The sequence below is a fragment of the Gymnoscopelus braueri genome, assembly GCF_963280865.1.
Source record: "Gymnoscopelus braueri genome assembly, chromosome: 5".
Lineage (NCBI taxonomy): Eukaryota > Metazoa > Chordata > Actinopteri > Myctophiformes > Myctophidae > Gymnoscopelus > Gymnoscopelus braueri.
This window is the reverse complement of record NC_137606.1, coordinates 20,830,878-20,845,903: the sequence shown is the minus strand read 5'-3', so window position 1 is coordinate 20,845,903 and position 15,026 is coordinate 20,830,878. Positions and strand designations below refer to the sequence as shown.

Genomic DNA, 15,026 nt, shown 5'->3' with positions numbered 1-15,026 from the left:
TCTTGGCTGTCTGTACCACCCTCTACAGCACTTACGGACGGTTGAGGGCAGTGCAGTTACCATGCCAGTCGGTGATGCATCCAGTCAGGATGCACTCGTTTGTACCTCTGTAGAAGGCAAAGGATCGTGGGCCCCATGCCTAACTTCTTCAGCCGTTTGAGTTTAAAGAGGCGTTGTTGTGCATTTCTCAGCAAATGACCAATGTGCTAATCCCAGGAGAGGTACTTGGGGATGTGAACAAGTAACTGAAAGCTGCTGACTTTGTACAGCAGACCCCTTGATGACGATATATGCCTCCCTCCAACCTCCCTCATCTCTATCTGTAGTCCACAACCATGGCAGGCCTTGGTGTTGTCGACATCTCATCATTGCCAGTGATCATCACTGTCGTTGGCGAACTTAGCTAATCATCAGCTTGGAGCTGTGCATGGTTGGCCGTGTTTGTTTACTCTTTGCTGTGAAGCTGCTGTGAAATGTTCCTGGAATTTTGTTAACATACTTTCAAACTACGTAGCTCTTGTAAATATTGGGTCACAGCTGCTGGGATATATTATATATGGTAATACTTAGCTCAGAGATGCTTGGTTTAAGTCTCCAAGCACGATGAAAGGGTCATTTTAAGGACACTCTTTAAGGACAGTCTCTTCCTTATAGCTGTGCGTGACATTTGAAAAGGTTGAGATAGCAGGGGAGAAGGCCAAATTGGTACTCTCCTGGCAATATTAGCAAGCACCTCCACGGGAAAAGCTTATTTCTAGTACTCGCAGCAACTGGCAGAGTGAGAGAACTTGGTGCTCTTCTGGGTAACATGAGCGCTCTGTTCCCTCCGACTGTCTCCTGCTCGATGAATAACAAGCAGCTTACAACAATGGGATAAAGATGCACTGTAGAAAACAGGGTGAAGGAAGGGAGAGGTTACGGAGATATAGAAATAGAGGCTACTGCTGTGTGTGTTTGTGTCACCGCTATGAGCTAGCTACAGTATGACTCAGTTAGGCCTTTGGCCGTAGTTGTAAATGCTTGCATTCATTACCAATGCAATTACAATTCTAATGTTAACCCTTGACCAGGGGTCCCCAGGGCACACTTGCAGGCAACTATTTACATGCATTCCCACATATTACTTTCAGACTAACTGTCCTGCAATATGAGGAATTCCTCCATGTTGTATTAAAACATTTTGTGAAAATTATTTTGCGTGACAAACAGCAGTCCGAAATGATGGAAAATTTGCTAACAGAATGTGCTTCTTTGACGATACTGTGCTAAATAGGCTATTGGAGTTGGACATCTATTGTCACCCTGCTCTCATTCGTGTGTGTGTGTGTGTGTGTGTGTGTGTGTGTGTGTGTGTGTGTGTGTGTGTGTGTGTGTGTGTGTGTGTGTGTGTGTGTGTGTGTGTGTGTGTGTGTGTGTGTGTGTGTGTGTGTGTGTGTGTGTGTGTGTGTGTGTGTGTGTGTGGATAGGGATGCCAGGTTGAAAGTGACAGGCCAGTCCACAGAATGATTCACAACATGCAACTCCTTGCAAAACTTGCGACCATTATCACAATATGGCAGTTGCAAGGAGTTGCATTGGTGTGGACTGGCCTTAAAACGGTTTTGTTGCAAGGAGTTGCATTGGTGTGACTGGCCAGTGAAACAGAGGAAGGAAGCAGTAGCTTATATTTGGTAGACTTTTATTTAAAAAATGTTAACTAAAATTGACATTGATGGACTGATATTTTTTAATTAAAACAATTTTAAGTCAGATAATCTATAGCTATCGATAGCCATCTGTAGCCATCCATAGATGCACATGGAAGCCACACCATTATAAGACCATCTTGTTTTATTTGTACACCTCTCAATCCCAAATCCCGTTCTGTCCATGCATACAGAAAGGACAGGTGAAATGGGGTGGGGAGTAGGGGAAATTCTTAACTGGAGGGACAAATAAGAACCCCTTGTTGGGCAGTTGAAATGTACATTGTAATTAGCTGCACAGTAGTACTGTGCAGGACATGCTTGTTCAATCCTCCAGCTATCTGAACAAAAAATAAAATAAAAACTTGATCACAAAAAAAAGAAAGGACAGGTGAAATATCACATTCCATGAACAGAGAGATGGCTTTGAGACAGGCGAGGAGGAACATACTGCATCCGGCTTTGAGACATAAGAAGAATGTACTGTACATGCAGCTTTAAACAGCCTTGGTTGAGAAGTGAAAGAGGAAGATAGAACAGAATATATAGTGGGCAGAATGCAGAGACAAGAAGAGAGGATGAGTGAGAAAGCGAGATGAATTGAACTGAAGCCCCCCTAAGAAGCAGCTCAATATCCAGATCAAACACATATACTGTAGCAACTCTTGAAGTCCACCATTCCCATATCATTTTAGGAGCTACACTGTAAAATCCTGAGTGTCATTTTAATTAAGAGCGTACAAATGTAACCAAATGGACCCTTATACCCAGAGTGCAAGCAGTTGAGGGAGAGAGAGCTCATGATCATTAACACAGACATCTAAGACAGTGAAACAATAGATGTTTTGTTGGAGGTAATGAGGAAGTTTAGGCTGGGCTGAAGATGAACCCCATAACTATCCTGAATATGAAACCTACCCTGGGATGAGGAATACATTTTGAATGGACCTCATCTCAACACTATAACTTAACAGCAGCAAATGATCTTTCTTTTTTTTTTTATGTTTTAGTCATTATGCCAATTCTCAATTCCACCTTGTACTGTAACCTAGTCCCTTGTCACCTCTGACCACTGCTGGCTGGTTTGATCTTTGGAAGGTTGGAAGGTTGCAACGCATGCAAAGAACATGCTCGGATCCGCACACTGTTGAACAGGCACCCTGTTCGGGGCGGCCATAGCTGAGTGGTTAGTGACCCCGCCTAGGGAGCCAGAGGCCCTGGTTGCCCCAGGTACGATTCCAGGCCACGCCAGCATATGTGTCGATGAAATGAAATTTGTCCCTGAGCAAGACTTTTAACCCCTAATTGCTCACAGGCCCTCATTGGAAACAAGCCCGCAAGGACTTTCATGAACGTCCTGTTAAAAGGAATTATCCTTATCCTGACCAACCTGTAAGAGCTGCTAATGCAGTGACAGAGATCACCCTCCCCGTCCTGGCTCATATAGCTACCTACCACCGTCAGCTGTGTTGTTGGAACGCCCGGCCAAGCTGGATGCAGAGATTGAACCCCTGCTGGTAGTAGGCAGCAGCAAACGATTTCAATCACAACAGATTTAGATAACAGCTCCCAGGGTTCTGAGGTTCAGTGTGGTCCAAATGTTTACTTTTTAGTGGTGACAAAGTGACATTCAATTATGACAAATCATCACAGACATACCACAGAAGAAAAAGACAATATACCTTCCTCAATGGCCAATGAAAGAAGGCCTACATTAGGTGGACCCAAACATTGAGCAAACACAACAAGGTTTGGGCGTTTGGTTTGAAATGTTTTTTATTCACATTTAAAAAGATGCTCATGGCAGCACATTCCTCCACCTATTCCAGCAAGACATCATGTCCCACTAATCTCACTTCCTGTCCTGTGGACAAATCTCAAATCTGTAGAAAAAAAAAAAGTAAAAAAAATCATAAAGTACAGAATGTTTGTGAAAGAACATCAGCATGGATAAAAAATAAAAAAAAACAGGGTGAAGAGGAAACAGAGGACGAAGAGGATTCAAGGGGCGGCTATAGCTGAGTGGTTAGGGAGCCCGCCTAGGGAGCCAGAGGCCCTGGTTGCCCCAGGTACGATTCCAGGCCACGCCAGCATATGTGTCGCTGAAATTAAATTTGTCCCTGAGCAAGACTCTTAACCCCTAATTGCTCACAGGCCCTCATTGGAAACAAGCCCGCAAGGACTTTCATGAACGTCCTGTTAAAAGGAATTATCCTAAGGTGCTGTAAGTTAAAATCTCTGCATGGTTAAAACAAAAAGTTACTTTTTAGAAAGTTAAAGCTCTATATTCCGATATGTAATCACTGATACAGTGTTTGTATCCTGTTTGTATCCTGTATGAGTTCTCTCTCCTGATTGCATTAAATTGGTATTCCAACCAGAACATTTATTTTCTGTTTAATAAAGACCTCGTACAGAGTGTTATTGAACAGTCAAACACTAGTCTATAGCAATGATTGCTATGGGAAATAGAGCTACTGTACTTATTTTAACAAAACAATATCACTTACAGCACTTAATTCATTCTTTAACTAAACCCATCTACTGCTATAACAGGAGGTGTCATGTGCTACTTTTGTTGTAGTATCTCAGAGCAGGCACATTAGCAAGTCAAAGCGGCATTGCTTTCAAGTCAATCTCAATCAGCATTAGAGGAGCTGATAACACATCGTACCCACATGCAGGCATGAATCAGAGAATGAGAGAGAGGGAGAAAGAGAGAGACTGGAGGGAAGGACGGAGATTCTGGGCTTGGCTACCAAAGGTAGAGTGTAGTGAATACCATAGTCATATACTCATAGATACCACATTGGCCGCTGCTGTTCATTGGAGCGATGCGTCGACCCGGCCGCCATATGAGCAGGGGCAAGCCGTGCCTCCTAATGCATCTATGTGTATTGAAGCAGGAGGTATCTCCACAATTAAAATCATTCGAAGTTGCTGAATTCTCAACCGATTTTCAAGCGGTTTAGTTTGTTACAAATGTCAGCCATGTACTTATATTATGATATAGGATACCTGGTTATACTTAAAATGTGGGTTTGCATATCAAAACACATTATCTTACGTAGATAGTTTAACAGTTACGGTTATAAAAGAAAAATGATAGTCTCAGGTAATATACGACTCAGGCTGCAGGCATATTTCTTGCAGTGGAGTTAACGCAAGTTGCCCCAGGCAATATGGCGGCGACGTTGACGTACGACACAGTGGCCAATGCAGTGTCTATGTATATATGTCTATGGTTAGTTGGGGTTCGCCAGGGCTCTACGTATATACTGAACTGCAATTTTTTCGAAAATAGAAGATCTACAACTTCACAACACTTCAACACGTTGTGAGCTTGTAGATCTGCTTATTCTCGCAGAATGTTCACTCCCAGCATAGGGACGCTAGGTTTCATGTGGCTGTAGGTTTTTATTTGGTTCCTGCACGTCAGCAGCTTTCTTGTGATCTTACAGCACATGCTGAGGGGCGTAATGCGTGTATACAATCCCAGGCACACTCTCCCAACACCCACCCTCTCTGTACTGTGTGCAATGCGTCTGTGCAGTATATATTCAAAGCGTATGTTCTCTCCATCTCCTATGGCTCCAAGCGACTGTTGGGTCTCTGCGGTGCCTGCTGTGTGGTTGGTTGGGTATAAATAGGAATATATAGATACCGACATGTTCAACAGACTCAACTACAGAGCCTGTTGAGGGTGGATGGATGTGTACACTGAACAAAGCACTCTCTCTCACCCTCTCCGTAGTTCCAACAGCTCACTCACTCAGGGAAACTGACTTGGAATGTGTTGGGAGACAGGATTGCAATATTTAAACTGTTGCTGTCTCTTGCTCCTGTCAATTTGACTCTGTCTCACATTATCAATCTTTTTGTCATCCCTCTCTCGCTCTGGCTTTCACAGCCCCATTCCATCTCAATTGTTGGGTCAACTTTATTCTATCCATCCCATCCGTACGCACGTACGTCTGTATGTTAAGTCCATACGTCCATTTTGTTCTGTCCATCGAGGAAAAAGACAGCAGTGAGCAAACACAAGTAAAAAAAACAAAAAAATAACACTAGGAGATAGGTCCTAAAAAGTAGAATCCCCTCTGGTGTTAACAGGGGTTTGACAGCAGAGCTCTTCCTCTTTTACCACCACCATCTCCATCGTTAAAATCGTCATCATCCTCAGCAGACACCCTGTGGGTTTGACAAGTTCGTTGTTGGAGCTTGGTCGTGACCTTGGCCTCTCCTTGCGTGTTGATGTGGTCACTGGTACTGGAGGTAGTTTTTGAGGGTCTGCGGCAGGGGGAGTGTGTCGATGTGGTGGATGCGTTCCCTCCCCAGCGCCAGGCGGGCCACTCGTCTGCAGAGGTCCATGAGGGGCAGGGGCTCCGCTATAAAGCACACCAAGAGAGACAATTTTAGGATTGAGACAGAAGGACACCTGGATTGTTAAACACATGAAACCTAGTGTCCGTGTTCTGGCCATGTTAAAATAGGTGAACATTCTGCAAAAGTATGCAAGTGTCAGCTGTTTTCACTATTTGACATACAAACAAAGTATATTGGGTTTAAGTGGTGTCTGGGGCCATATCACCCCCCCCCCCCCCCCCCCCAAACACAAACACTTGACCACTTGATCCCTACCAACCCTATTCTGGGGTATATGTGATGAATTTCTGCGAAATAGCAGTGTTTTCAGCGAAGATATCTGGTGTAGAGGGAGAAAAAATGGACTGAACCAAGTATAGAACTGTGGGGGAACCCGGTCAGCTAAGTATACAGGGATTAAGCGGTTAAATAGGTGTTAATGTAAGCCAGTGTCTGCCCCCCTGGAAGCACCATCTGCTTCAAAATCACTCACACTGCTCAGACTGAACATTACACACACCGGCTGTGAAGGAGGTAACACGCATGGCTACGTGCAGTCGTGCACACACTGCAGCAAAATGAACCCCCACAATTTCCGGAACACACACACAGTCTTGATTTACAGTAGATGCACCACAATGTACACACATGCACTCACACGTGCATTAACACACACATGCACACAGGTCACATGTATTACTGTCCAAGGACAGACAAGAGGCTGTCAGAGGGTCCGTAGGGATTCTTCTAAAAGGGCTGGTGCCATTGTGGCTACCATTGGCTAGACCGTGCACACATACACGCACGCACGCACGCACTCACGCGCACACGCACACACGCACACACACACACACACACACACACACACACACACCCCACACACACACACACACACACACACACACACACACACACACACACACACACACACACACACACACACACACACACACACACACACACACACACACATTAAAACGACTGAGACTGCCATCCTTGGAGCCCCCACTCTCTCTGGTGCCCAATTTTGGGGCAATTGTTTTAAAGGCACTTTGTTGCCTTTCAGGATAGGGAAATTGATGATGAAATCTAGTGGCGCTGCTCATTACGCAACACAACCAGAAGCAGAGTCAACTTCTGCTTCCCTCCCTTTTCCCAGAAAGCTTTTTGGGGGGGGGCTTTTCTGCCTTTATTTATAGTACAGTGAAGAGATGACAGGAAATGGGGAGAGTCGGCGAGTGACACGCTGTTGGGTTCAGGAATCGAACCCACGACCCGCTGTCAGGCTGCTTCAGAGCCTATATGGAGCACACCTGGGCTTCGGCGACCCCCCATAAAGGAAATGCTTGACTGCTTGAATGCGGACCTGGCCTAGGGGTCCGGCACCTCATAAGCAGTCTGACAGCGCACCACGGGTTCGAGTCTTGCTGCATGTCTCTCCCCATCTCTCTCCCCCAGTTTCCTGTCCATCTCTACTATGAAGCTATAAATAAGGCAGAAAAAGGCCCAAAAATATATTTTAAGAAATTAAAAAGGCTACCTGTTATTTTGCTCTTAAAGAGCAAGACCACTTTGGTAGAGGTTTGGGTTGTGTAGTGACCTTGCCATGATGTAACTCCAAAGGTGAAGAAATTAAAAATTATTGCTCCATTGATTAGAAATTGATCATTCTAAATATGTTCCTCATTTTGCTATTTTTATCAGGAAGAAAACCCGGACTGGATCCTTGGATCCGGATCTTCAAATAGTGAAATCAACAGGAAGTTGACATTTCTATTTAAAAAACAAACACTACTGGTTTGGTGATGTTCTATATTGTCTGAACCAGCTTTGTTTGTGACTTTGAGAGCTGTTTCACTGTACAATGTAAGTCAATGAGGAGCATATTTTGAATGATCAATTTCTAATCAATGGAGCAATTATTTTTTATTTCTTCCACCTTTGCAGTTACATCATGACAAGATACCTACAAAACCCAAATTTCTACCAAAGTGGTCTTGCCCCTTAAGTGTACCGTATTTTCCGCACTATAAGGCGCATCTGAGTATAAGGCGCACCTTCAATAAATGTATTATTTTCATATATAGGGCGCACCGCATTATAAGGCGCATCCGCACTTTAAGGCGCACTGACGGTGCGGCTTATAGTGCGGAAACCAAGGGAACCAATATTGATACATATATAAGGCGCATCGGATTATAAGGCGCATCCGCACAATAAGGCGCACTGACGGTGCGCCTTATAGTGCGGAAAATACGGTAATATAAGTTAAGTGGTGCTAGAGGAAAGCCCATGGGGTCACCAAAATCAGTAGGGCAATAAAAAATTGAGTAGAGCTGAGCTGTCGTCTTTTCAGTTTATGGGCGTCTTTTTACACTGACCCGAAGAAGAATCGTGACACCTTAATTTTTGTATTGCGATCGTTAACTTCATTTAGTTGTCATTTCTTTTCATTTGAGGCGTGACATGGCAGAAAAAAGATTTTAACGTTACAGCGCAATCACAGGTAAGGTGGACTTGACACGATTGACTGATTTAATACAGTGTGTCTGTGCCTGCGTGTTGATCGGTTAGGAATGTTGTATTAATCAAGAGCAAAATAAGCATTAAGTGCTTCCCTTGTAACTATACTGTACCAAGTAAGATGCACGTTAGTACCAAGGGACGACTGAAACCAATGTGTGTACTTATCACACCACATAAACATCCAAAACTCATTAGAAGCGACAGACAGGGGTCCAAAAGGAACTAAAAAACTAAAAACTGAAAATACAAACATTGCTTGGTGCTTACATGGCTTCAGCTCCTTAAATGTCAACATCCTAATTCAAATCTGATCAATGAAGGATTTGCAAATGAATATACCTTATAAAAATCACACCCAGTGTGAAGTGAGCGGTGCTATTTATGAGTTATTAATTTCATCATGCATCTCGGTAGCCAATCACAGCACGTCCTGCGAAGTGACGTGCTTACATTTTTTACATTATAATTAATTTCATCATGTGTCTCGCTAGCCAATCACAGCACGTCCTGCAGAGCTTAGCCTATGGGCGTGTTTTCCACAGCATGGCGTCACAGCGAAAGACAAATTTTCACGACGGAAAGAAAAACTTTCGCAACGGATGGGTCCTAAACCCACTTATAGGAGCGGTTACACCGCTCAAAAATCAACGGTGCAAAATCTGCCAGTGCTAGAGAAATCTATGGATTAACACTACCAATTATGGTTTCAAGTTTGTGACGGTCCTCCTGCTTTAGCAGAGTCTGCTGTGTGTGTTTCTGCTTGTTTAACTGTGTTGTCTAGCAGGTCCCTGGCTGCTAGACTGAGTTCATCTGTGCACATGGGAGTACCTGGCCAGTCCCAGAGGTGTATTTAAGGCCCTGTCGCAGTCAGTGTTCTTCTCGGACCATGTTCCCGCTTGGCTGGCTTTGGCCGTGTTACTAGCTACTATTGCATTCATCACCCAACCCTGTTAATACTGATTGTATAGATTCAGTATGTGTTTTTGTATTGTAAGTAATAAAGGAATAAACCTGTAGGCCTATACCTTTTCAGTTTAACCACTTTAACCCTGGATCCTCCATTTTGGGCATGTCAATATAGGCAAAAATGGCCAAAAATGTTAAGAATATAAAAAATTGCGGGTCTAATGTGAGCTTGCAGATCGGCTATTATTGCCATTTGTCGTACAAAGAACGGCATCAGTGTTTAAAAACCATGTCACTTCCTTTCTTTTGTTGTCATGGCTCACCAGCCAGGTCATGACAACTTCCACAAAATAAATTACCATTTGGGACATATTTTGGAGCTTAGCGCCAGATCTGCAGCAAAGTCTCCCTGAATACCATCCTTATGGTAAGAAAGACATTTAAATGGCAGCATATAGCAGATAATTATGTGTAGCAGAAGAAATCGTCTCAGAGACACTGGAGAACAAAATCACAAAAGTTACTTTCACAAGTCATTTGACTGTAAAACTGCTATAATACGTAGTGATAATCAAAATCATGGACTCATTTAGGAAGCAAACAGATAAAACGTGTTTCCAAATTAGACTGTGACTAAGGAAGAAGGGTTTTATAAATGAGAATTCCCCAGAACAGCTAGACACACACTTTGCAAGAATATCACATCCCATTAAATAAACACCTTATCATCCTTTCCCTGCACACAAAAGAAAAAGGAGGAGGGGGAAAAACAGACTGAGATGCGCATTAAATTTTTAACCACAAAAACAACCATCCCTCAAGAGTTTTTTCCCCTGACCCTGTGAGCTCACCCTCTCAGTCTCCCTCATGAACAGAGGGCCTTGAGTGAGTGAGGCTGGGTGGTTTACATAGGGCCTGTGAGGCACGGAGAAGCCCAGAGATGGATGCATCTTGCATTGGCCTAACAGCTCCCATCAATCAGACTCACCTCCAACTGCACAGCCTCCAATAAGGAAGGAGTGGTTACCATGACAACCAGCTCCTCACACCTCTCTTCGAGTGATGTCACGCATTCTCTGCTTGTGTGTGTGTGTGTGTGTGTGTGTGTGTGTGTGTGTGTGTGTGTGTGTGTGTGTGTGTGTGTGTGTGTGTGCGGGTGTGTGTGTTAAGTGAACAAGACAGGGTCTAATGACGGCATGGTTCCCATGTGGATCTCAGACTTCATGTCATGTCATCTATGATGTATTGATGACATATGACTCCATATATGGTCACGGGTTTGGCCAGATCCGACCACCACACATTTCCATTATAAAATAAAAGTTAAATACGTCACAAAATATAAAACATAATGAGGAAGTAACTGTATGGAGGTACTTCCTTGACCTACTGGCAGTGTGCACAAAAACCTTGGCACTGATCGGTCCAACGATTATTTCGAGACGTGTCGCCTCTTACAGAGCCACACCGTACAAATGTCGCTCTCCGCTGTTGCTTATTTTTCTGTCTATAACAATGGACCCTTCGCTAAGCCCCACCCACCCCACTATGTGACTGGTGGTGCGAGTTAGTCACACCCAGGCCTGGCACACTCTGCTTCTCACCCATTGACTTGCATGTTAAATGACGGCTTTTCTCCTTAAAAATAATCGATCATTTCAGCAGCAAGAGCTTCAAAATCTCTTCTAAATCTAGTCAACAAGGCCTGCAGTAGGCTATGGACTGGAAAAATGTGCATGACATTATTTCAACAAGCTAAAAACACGGGAAATGTTAGAGGGAGTAATAGCCATGGATGCACGACGGTCGTCTGTCTCGACCATCATGGATGAACTTCAACCTGGTGTTTGCACTTTCTCCATTTACGGCCCGTACATCTACAGAAACGTTCATATTTCAAATATAAAGTGCTTATCCCATGGCCACGGATGTTACATTTATGTACGGGCTCTCAAAAGTAACCGTATCATCCGTATAGTTCAATAAAAAGCATTTTAATCTGATCGGTGGCCATTTTCTCCATATGCTTTCAACTGCGTGACCCTATCGGTTGGTAAGTGTATTGCACTCTGATACATTATAACTCCATGAGAAAATGGCCACCAATCGGATTAAATGCTTTTTATTGATTAATACAGAATATACGGGTACTTTTGAGAGTCCCGTGCATAATTGTAACATTTGTGGCCATAAGGTAAGCACTTTATATTTGAAATTTGAACGTTTATATAGATGTATGGACCGTAAATAGACAAAGTGCAAACACCAGGTTGAAGTTGATCCATGACTGTACAGGAGTTTTCATTCATTTCAGACTACAGTAGCAGTTAATAAATAGACGAACAAATGAACGAATATACTTTCACGTGCGGATTCCGAAACAGGCAGCGCTGTGATTCTAAATTTTGTTACGATTATGGTGATTAGTATTATAGACACCACCTGGGCGAGATAGTCGTGTAACTTTCCTGACGTTAAGCTTGTATGTGTTCAACAACACAGCCATGCAGCCTTGCAGTTTAAGTGCAGATTTCAACTTGGGAAAAGCAGCCTCCAATGGTTTTGGGTTTGTGGAATCTGTTGCTGGTTCATATAGTCACCATTGCGTTATCGTGGTATTCTTGCTATGTTGCAAATGAATGTGTGTGTGCGAGCGAAATAACATTGCCAGCTATGGCAGGTGACGAAAGCTTGCCAGACCTATGCCAGGCTGACAACGGTTGCTAAGCTGGCATTGGGCAATCGCTTTAGGGGTGGGGTTTAGCGAAGGGTCCATTGTGTCTGTGTGTCCAGAGATAATCACATATGTTTTATACTTTAGTTTTTTTTAACTATAATAATTGTATATGGAAAGTCAATGGGGCTCTGATCAACCTTGCCGAAATTGTTGAGTCATACGTCATAGAAGACTGACGTCACAGGCTGGCCAGATAAAGTCTGAGATCCACATTGGAGTCGCGTCACTTTGTGACGCGTTTGTACAGTAGTTCTGCCATTTGTTTTAATCTTTGAACCTTTTTACTTATATAACATTCACCTAAAAGAGGGATACCCGGATGAAAGTGGTTAATTGGGCAGTAAATGAAAATAATAATCAGTATGTCAGTTCTCAATTGGCTGGTAAAGTACTTATCTTTTCAACTGACGTGAGACCCTCTGTCTATACTGTAGCATAATAACAGAGGAGTATTTAGTGAGTGAGCTTCTCCACGAGAGGTTATGAGGATGTTAGCTGCTTGTTGAGAAATGGCCAATCCCAGCTGACTCTAGCTGGCTCTCCATGGTTGGGGTTGATGTGGGCGATAAGTGGTCCTGTCAAACGGTGGTGAGAGTCTGAGCAGACAGTGCATCAGCTGTCACTCAACTGACCCAATTAGGACCTGATAGTACAATACTACAAAATGGTGTGTGGCTTACAGAGCGTGCATGTGTGTGTGTGTGTGTGTGTGTGTGTGTGTGTGTGTGTGTGTGTGTGTGTGTGTGTGTGTGTGTGTGTGTGTGTGTGCGCGTGCGTGCGCGTGTATGTTTTGTGAGAGAGGAACAAACAGACAGTTAAAGGACAACTTTGTTTTTTTACAACCAAGGTTTATGTTTTAGCTTGTAATTAAAGTAAATAAAAGATGAGTGTTATTTTTTGTTCATTTACTGCTTTCTATGGTTTTAGCAATTTTCTCGATCTTTTTTTACAGTGGGCGGGGGCATTCGGGCAGGTGGCTAAATATGTATTTTTTACACAATAACCCGGCGATTTCTTTATTATTATTTACAGTAGCTCTTCTAGCCCCCAATAACTCACATTTGGCCATCAAAGACTTTTTTTATTGTGTAAAAAATACATAAAAATACATAATTAGCCACCTGCCCGAATGCCCTGTAAAATGCCCACTGAATGCCCACTGTAAAAAAAGATCGCGAAAATTGCTAAAACTATAGAAAGCAGTAAAAAAAAAATTTAAACACTCATCTTTAATTTACTTTAATTACAAGCTAAAACATAAACCTTGGTTGTAAAAAAACTAAGTTGTCCTTTAAGGAGTGAAAAGATGTGCGATTGCGTGACTGAGCGAGGCAAGATAATATAAACACTATGTGTGTGATATTGTGAAACAAGTGTCATTAATTAGTCATTACAACTACTAACAATACTCAGCATATGTACTACAGGCACTGGAATAATTAAGTCATGACAGCACTCTCTGCTATGGTTTAATCAACTTTATGCTTCTTGTGACTTGTCGGTTAATACCTATTTCCAGCCATGACTTGTAACTGTGTGTATGTGCATGTATGTGCGCATGTGTGCGTGCGCGTGCGTGTGCGCATGTGCGTGTTTATGGAGAATGGGTGCAGGCAGAGACAGACAAATACAATATTTTTGGGACCCTTCTCTAGGGAATCTGTTTATTTATACTGTAAATATAAATATATATTCCAACAAATATTCCAACTGAAGAAAGATGAGGAGAAAGTGAAGGAGGGGGAGATAACTCACTGTGCAGGGGCATCACAAACAAAAGAGACAGGCCTTTGTGTCTGAATCCTGTGTTAAGGTGGAGAATAGTAAACAGCCGTTTCAAGTTAAGAATGTAAAACAATTCCACTATAGCTGCTTGCTTATTGTTTTCACAAATGCAGTGTAATGAAATGCCATGGATTGACACAACATGCACTTGGCTAATGCTATGCCAATACGTGTACACTTAACCATTGTTAAATGGTATGCACAAATAAATGTAAGCATTTCTTAGCAAGGCCATGTGAACATGTCAGAAGGGCCCTTGCTGACGTCGACCCCAGGTAGGGATTGAATCTACGACCATCCGCACAAAAGACGCGTGCTCCAACCGCTACACTAGGACGGCCCTAATTATATTACCAGTATAAATAAAGGTAATAAATACAACTACTAAAAAAGTTTTTCAGTCAGCGTCAAATATCCAAATCCAAAGTGTGTCCTTCAGTGCTCCAGGATTATGAAAATGCCAACAGGTCATAAATTCAGTGCAGCCTTGCATGTTCCCCACAATGGAAAGACCTTGATTGACTTTTTTCACTTCAATATACCGAACAAGCCAGATTCATAATGAATCCTTGTCAATGAGCTGGAGGTGCTTCAGAGTAGGAAGCAACAGTAATTTTCTATGCCTCTGCCCAGTGATGGAGCTGTCCATCTATCACTTTTACCTTCCCTTCTCGCCCTGTTCTCCAGCACTCTGCCTGCTGTGATGGTCAGAGGACAGCTTGTGACAGGTTTATTGCACACTTAAAGGCCAGACAGAGTGTGGTCTACCACCGCCATGATCTGGTTAAGGATGATGAGCTGCTGCATGGTCTTCAAGAAGCCCCGAACAGGAAGACGCTAAGTTGGCAAACCCGGACAGACAGATGGAGTGACACGCACACGCACACGCACACACACACACACACACACACACACACACACACACACTCTAATAAATGAGGAGTGAATGAAGGAATGGAGGTGAATTTGGGACAGCAGAGCGTCGGTGAGTCTGCTCTCACTGAGGTGGGACAGGTGACAGG

The 15,026-nt window shown here is 43.2% G+C and overlaps 1 protein-coding gene across 4 annotated transcripts in view; it reads right to left on the bottom strand.

The window, feature by feature from the left end:
- Positions 1-3,470: 3,470 nt before the first annotated feature.
- LOC308085604 (SPRY domain-containing SOCS box protein 4-like) overlaps positions 3,471-15,026 on the bottom strand; it is a 121,673-nt gene continuing 110,117 nt past the window's right edge. For 3 of the 4 annotated variants that reach the window (XM_080428820.1, XM_080428822.1, XM_080428821.1), the window contains one exon: positions 3,471-6,073. In XM_080428820.1, coding sequence (XP_080284946.1) covers positions 5,946-6,073 — 128 coding nt within the window. In that variant the 3' untranslated portion in view covers positions 3,471-5,945. The remainder of the gene's footprint in view (positions 6,074-15,026) is intronic. The other variant, XR_013933191.1, reaches the window with a different exon arrangement.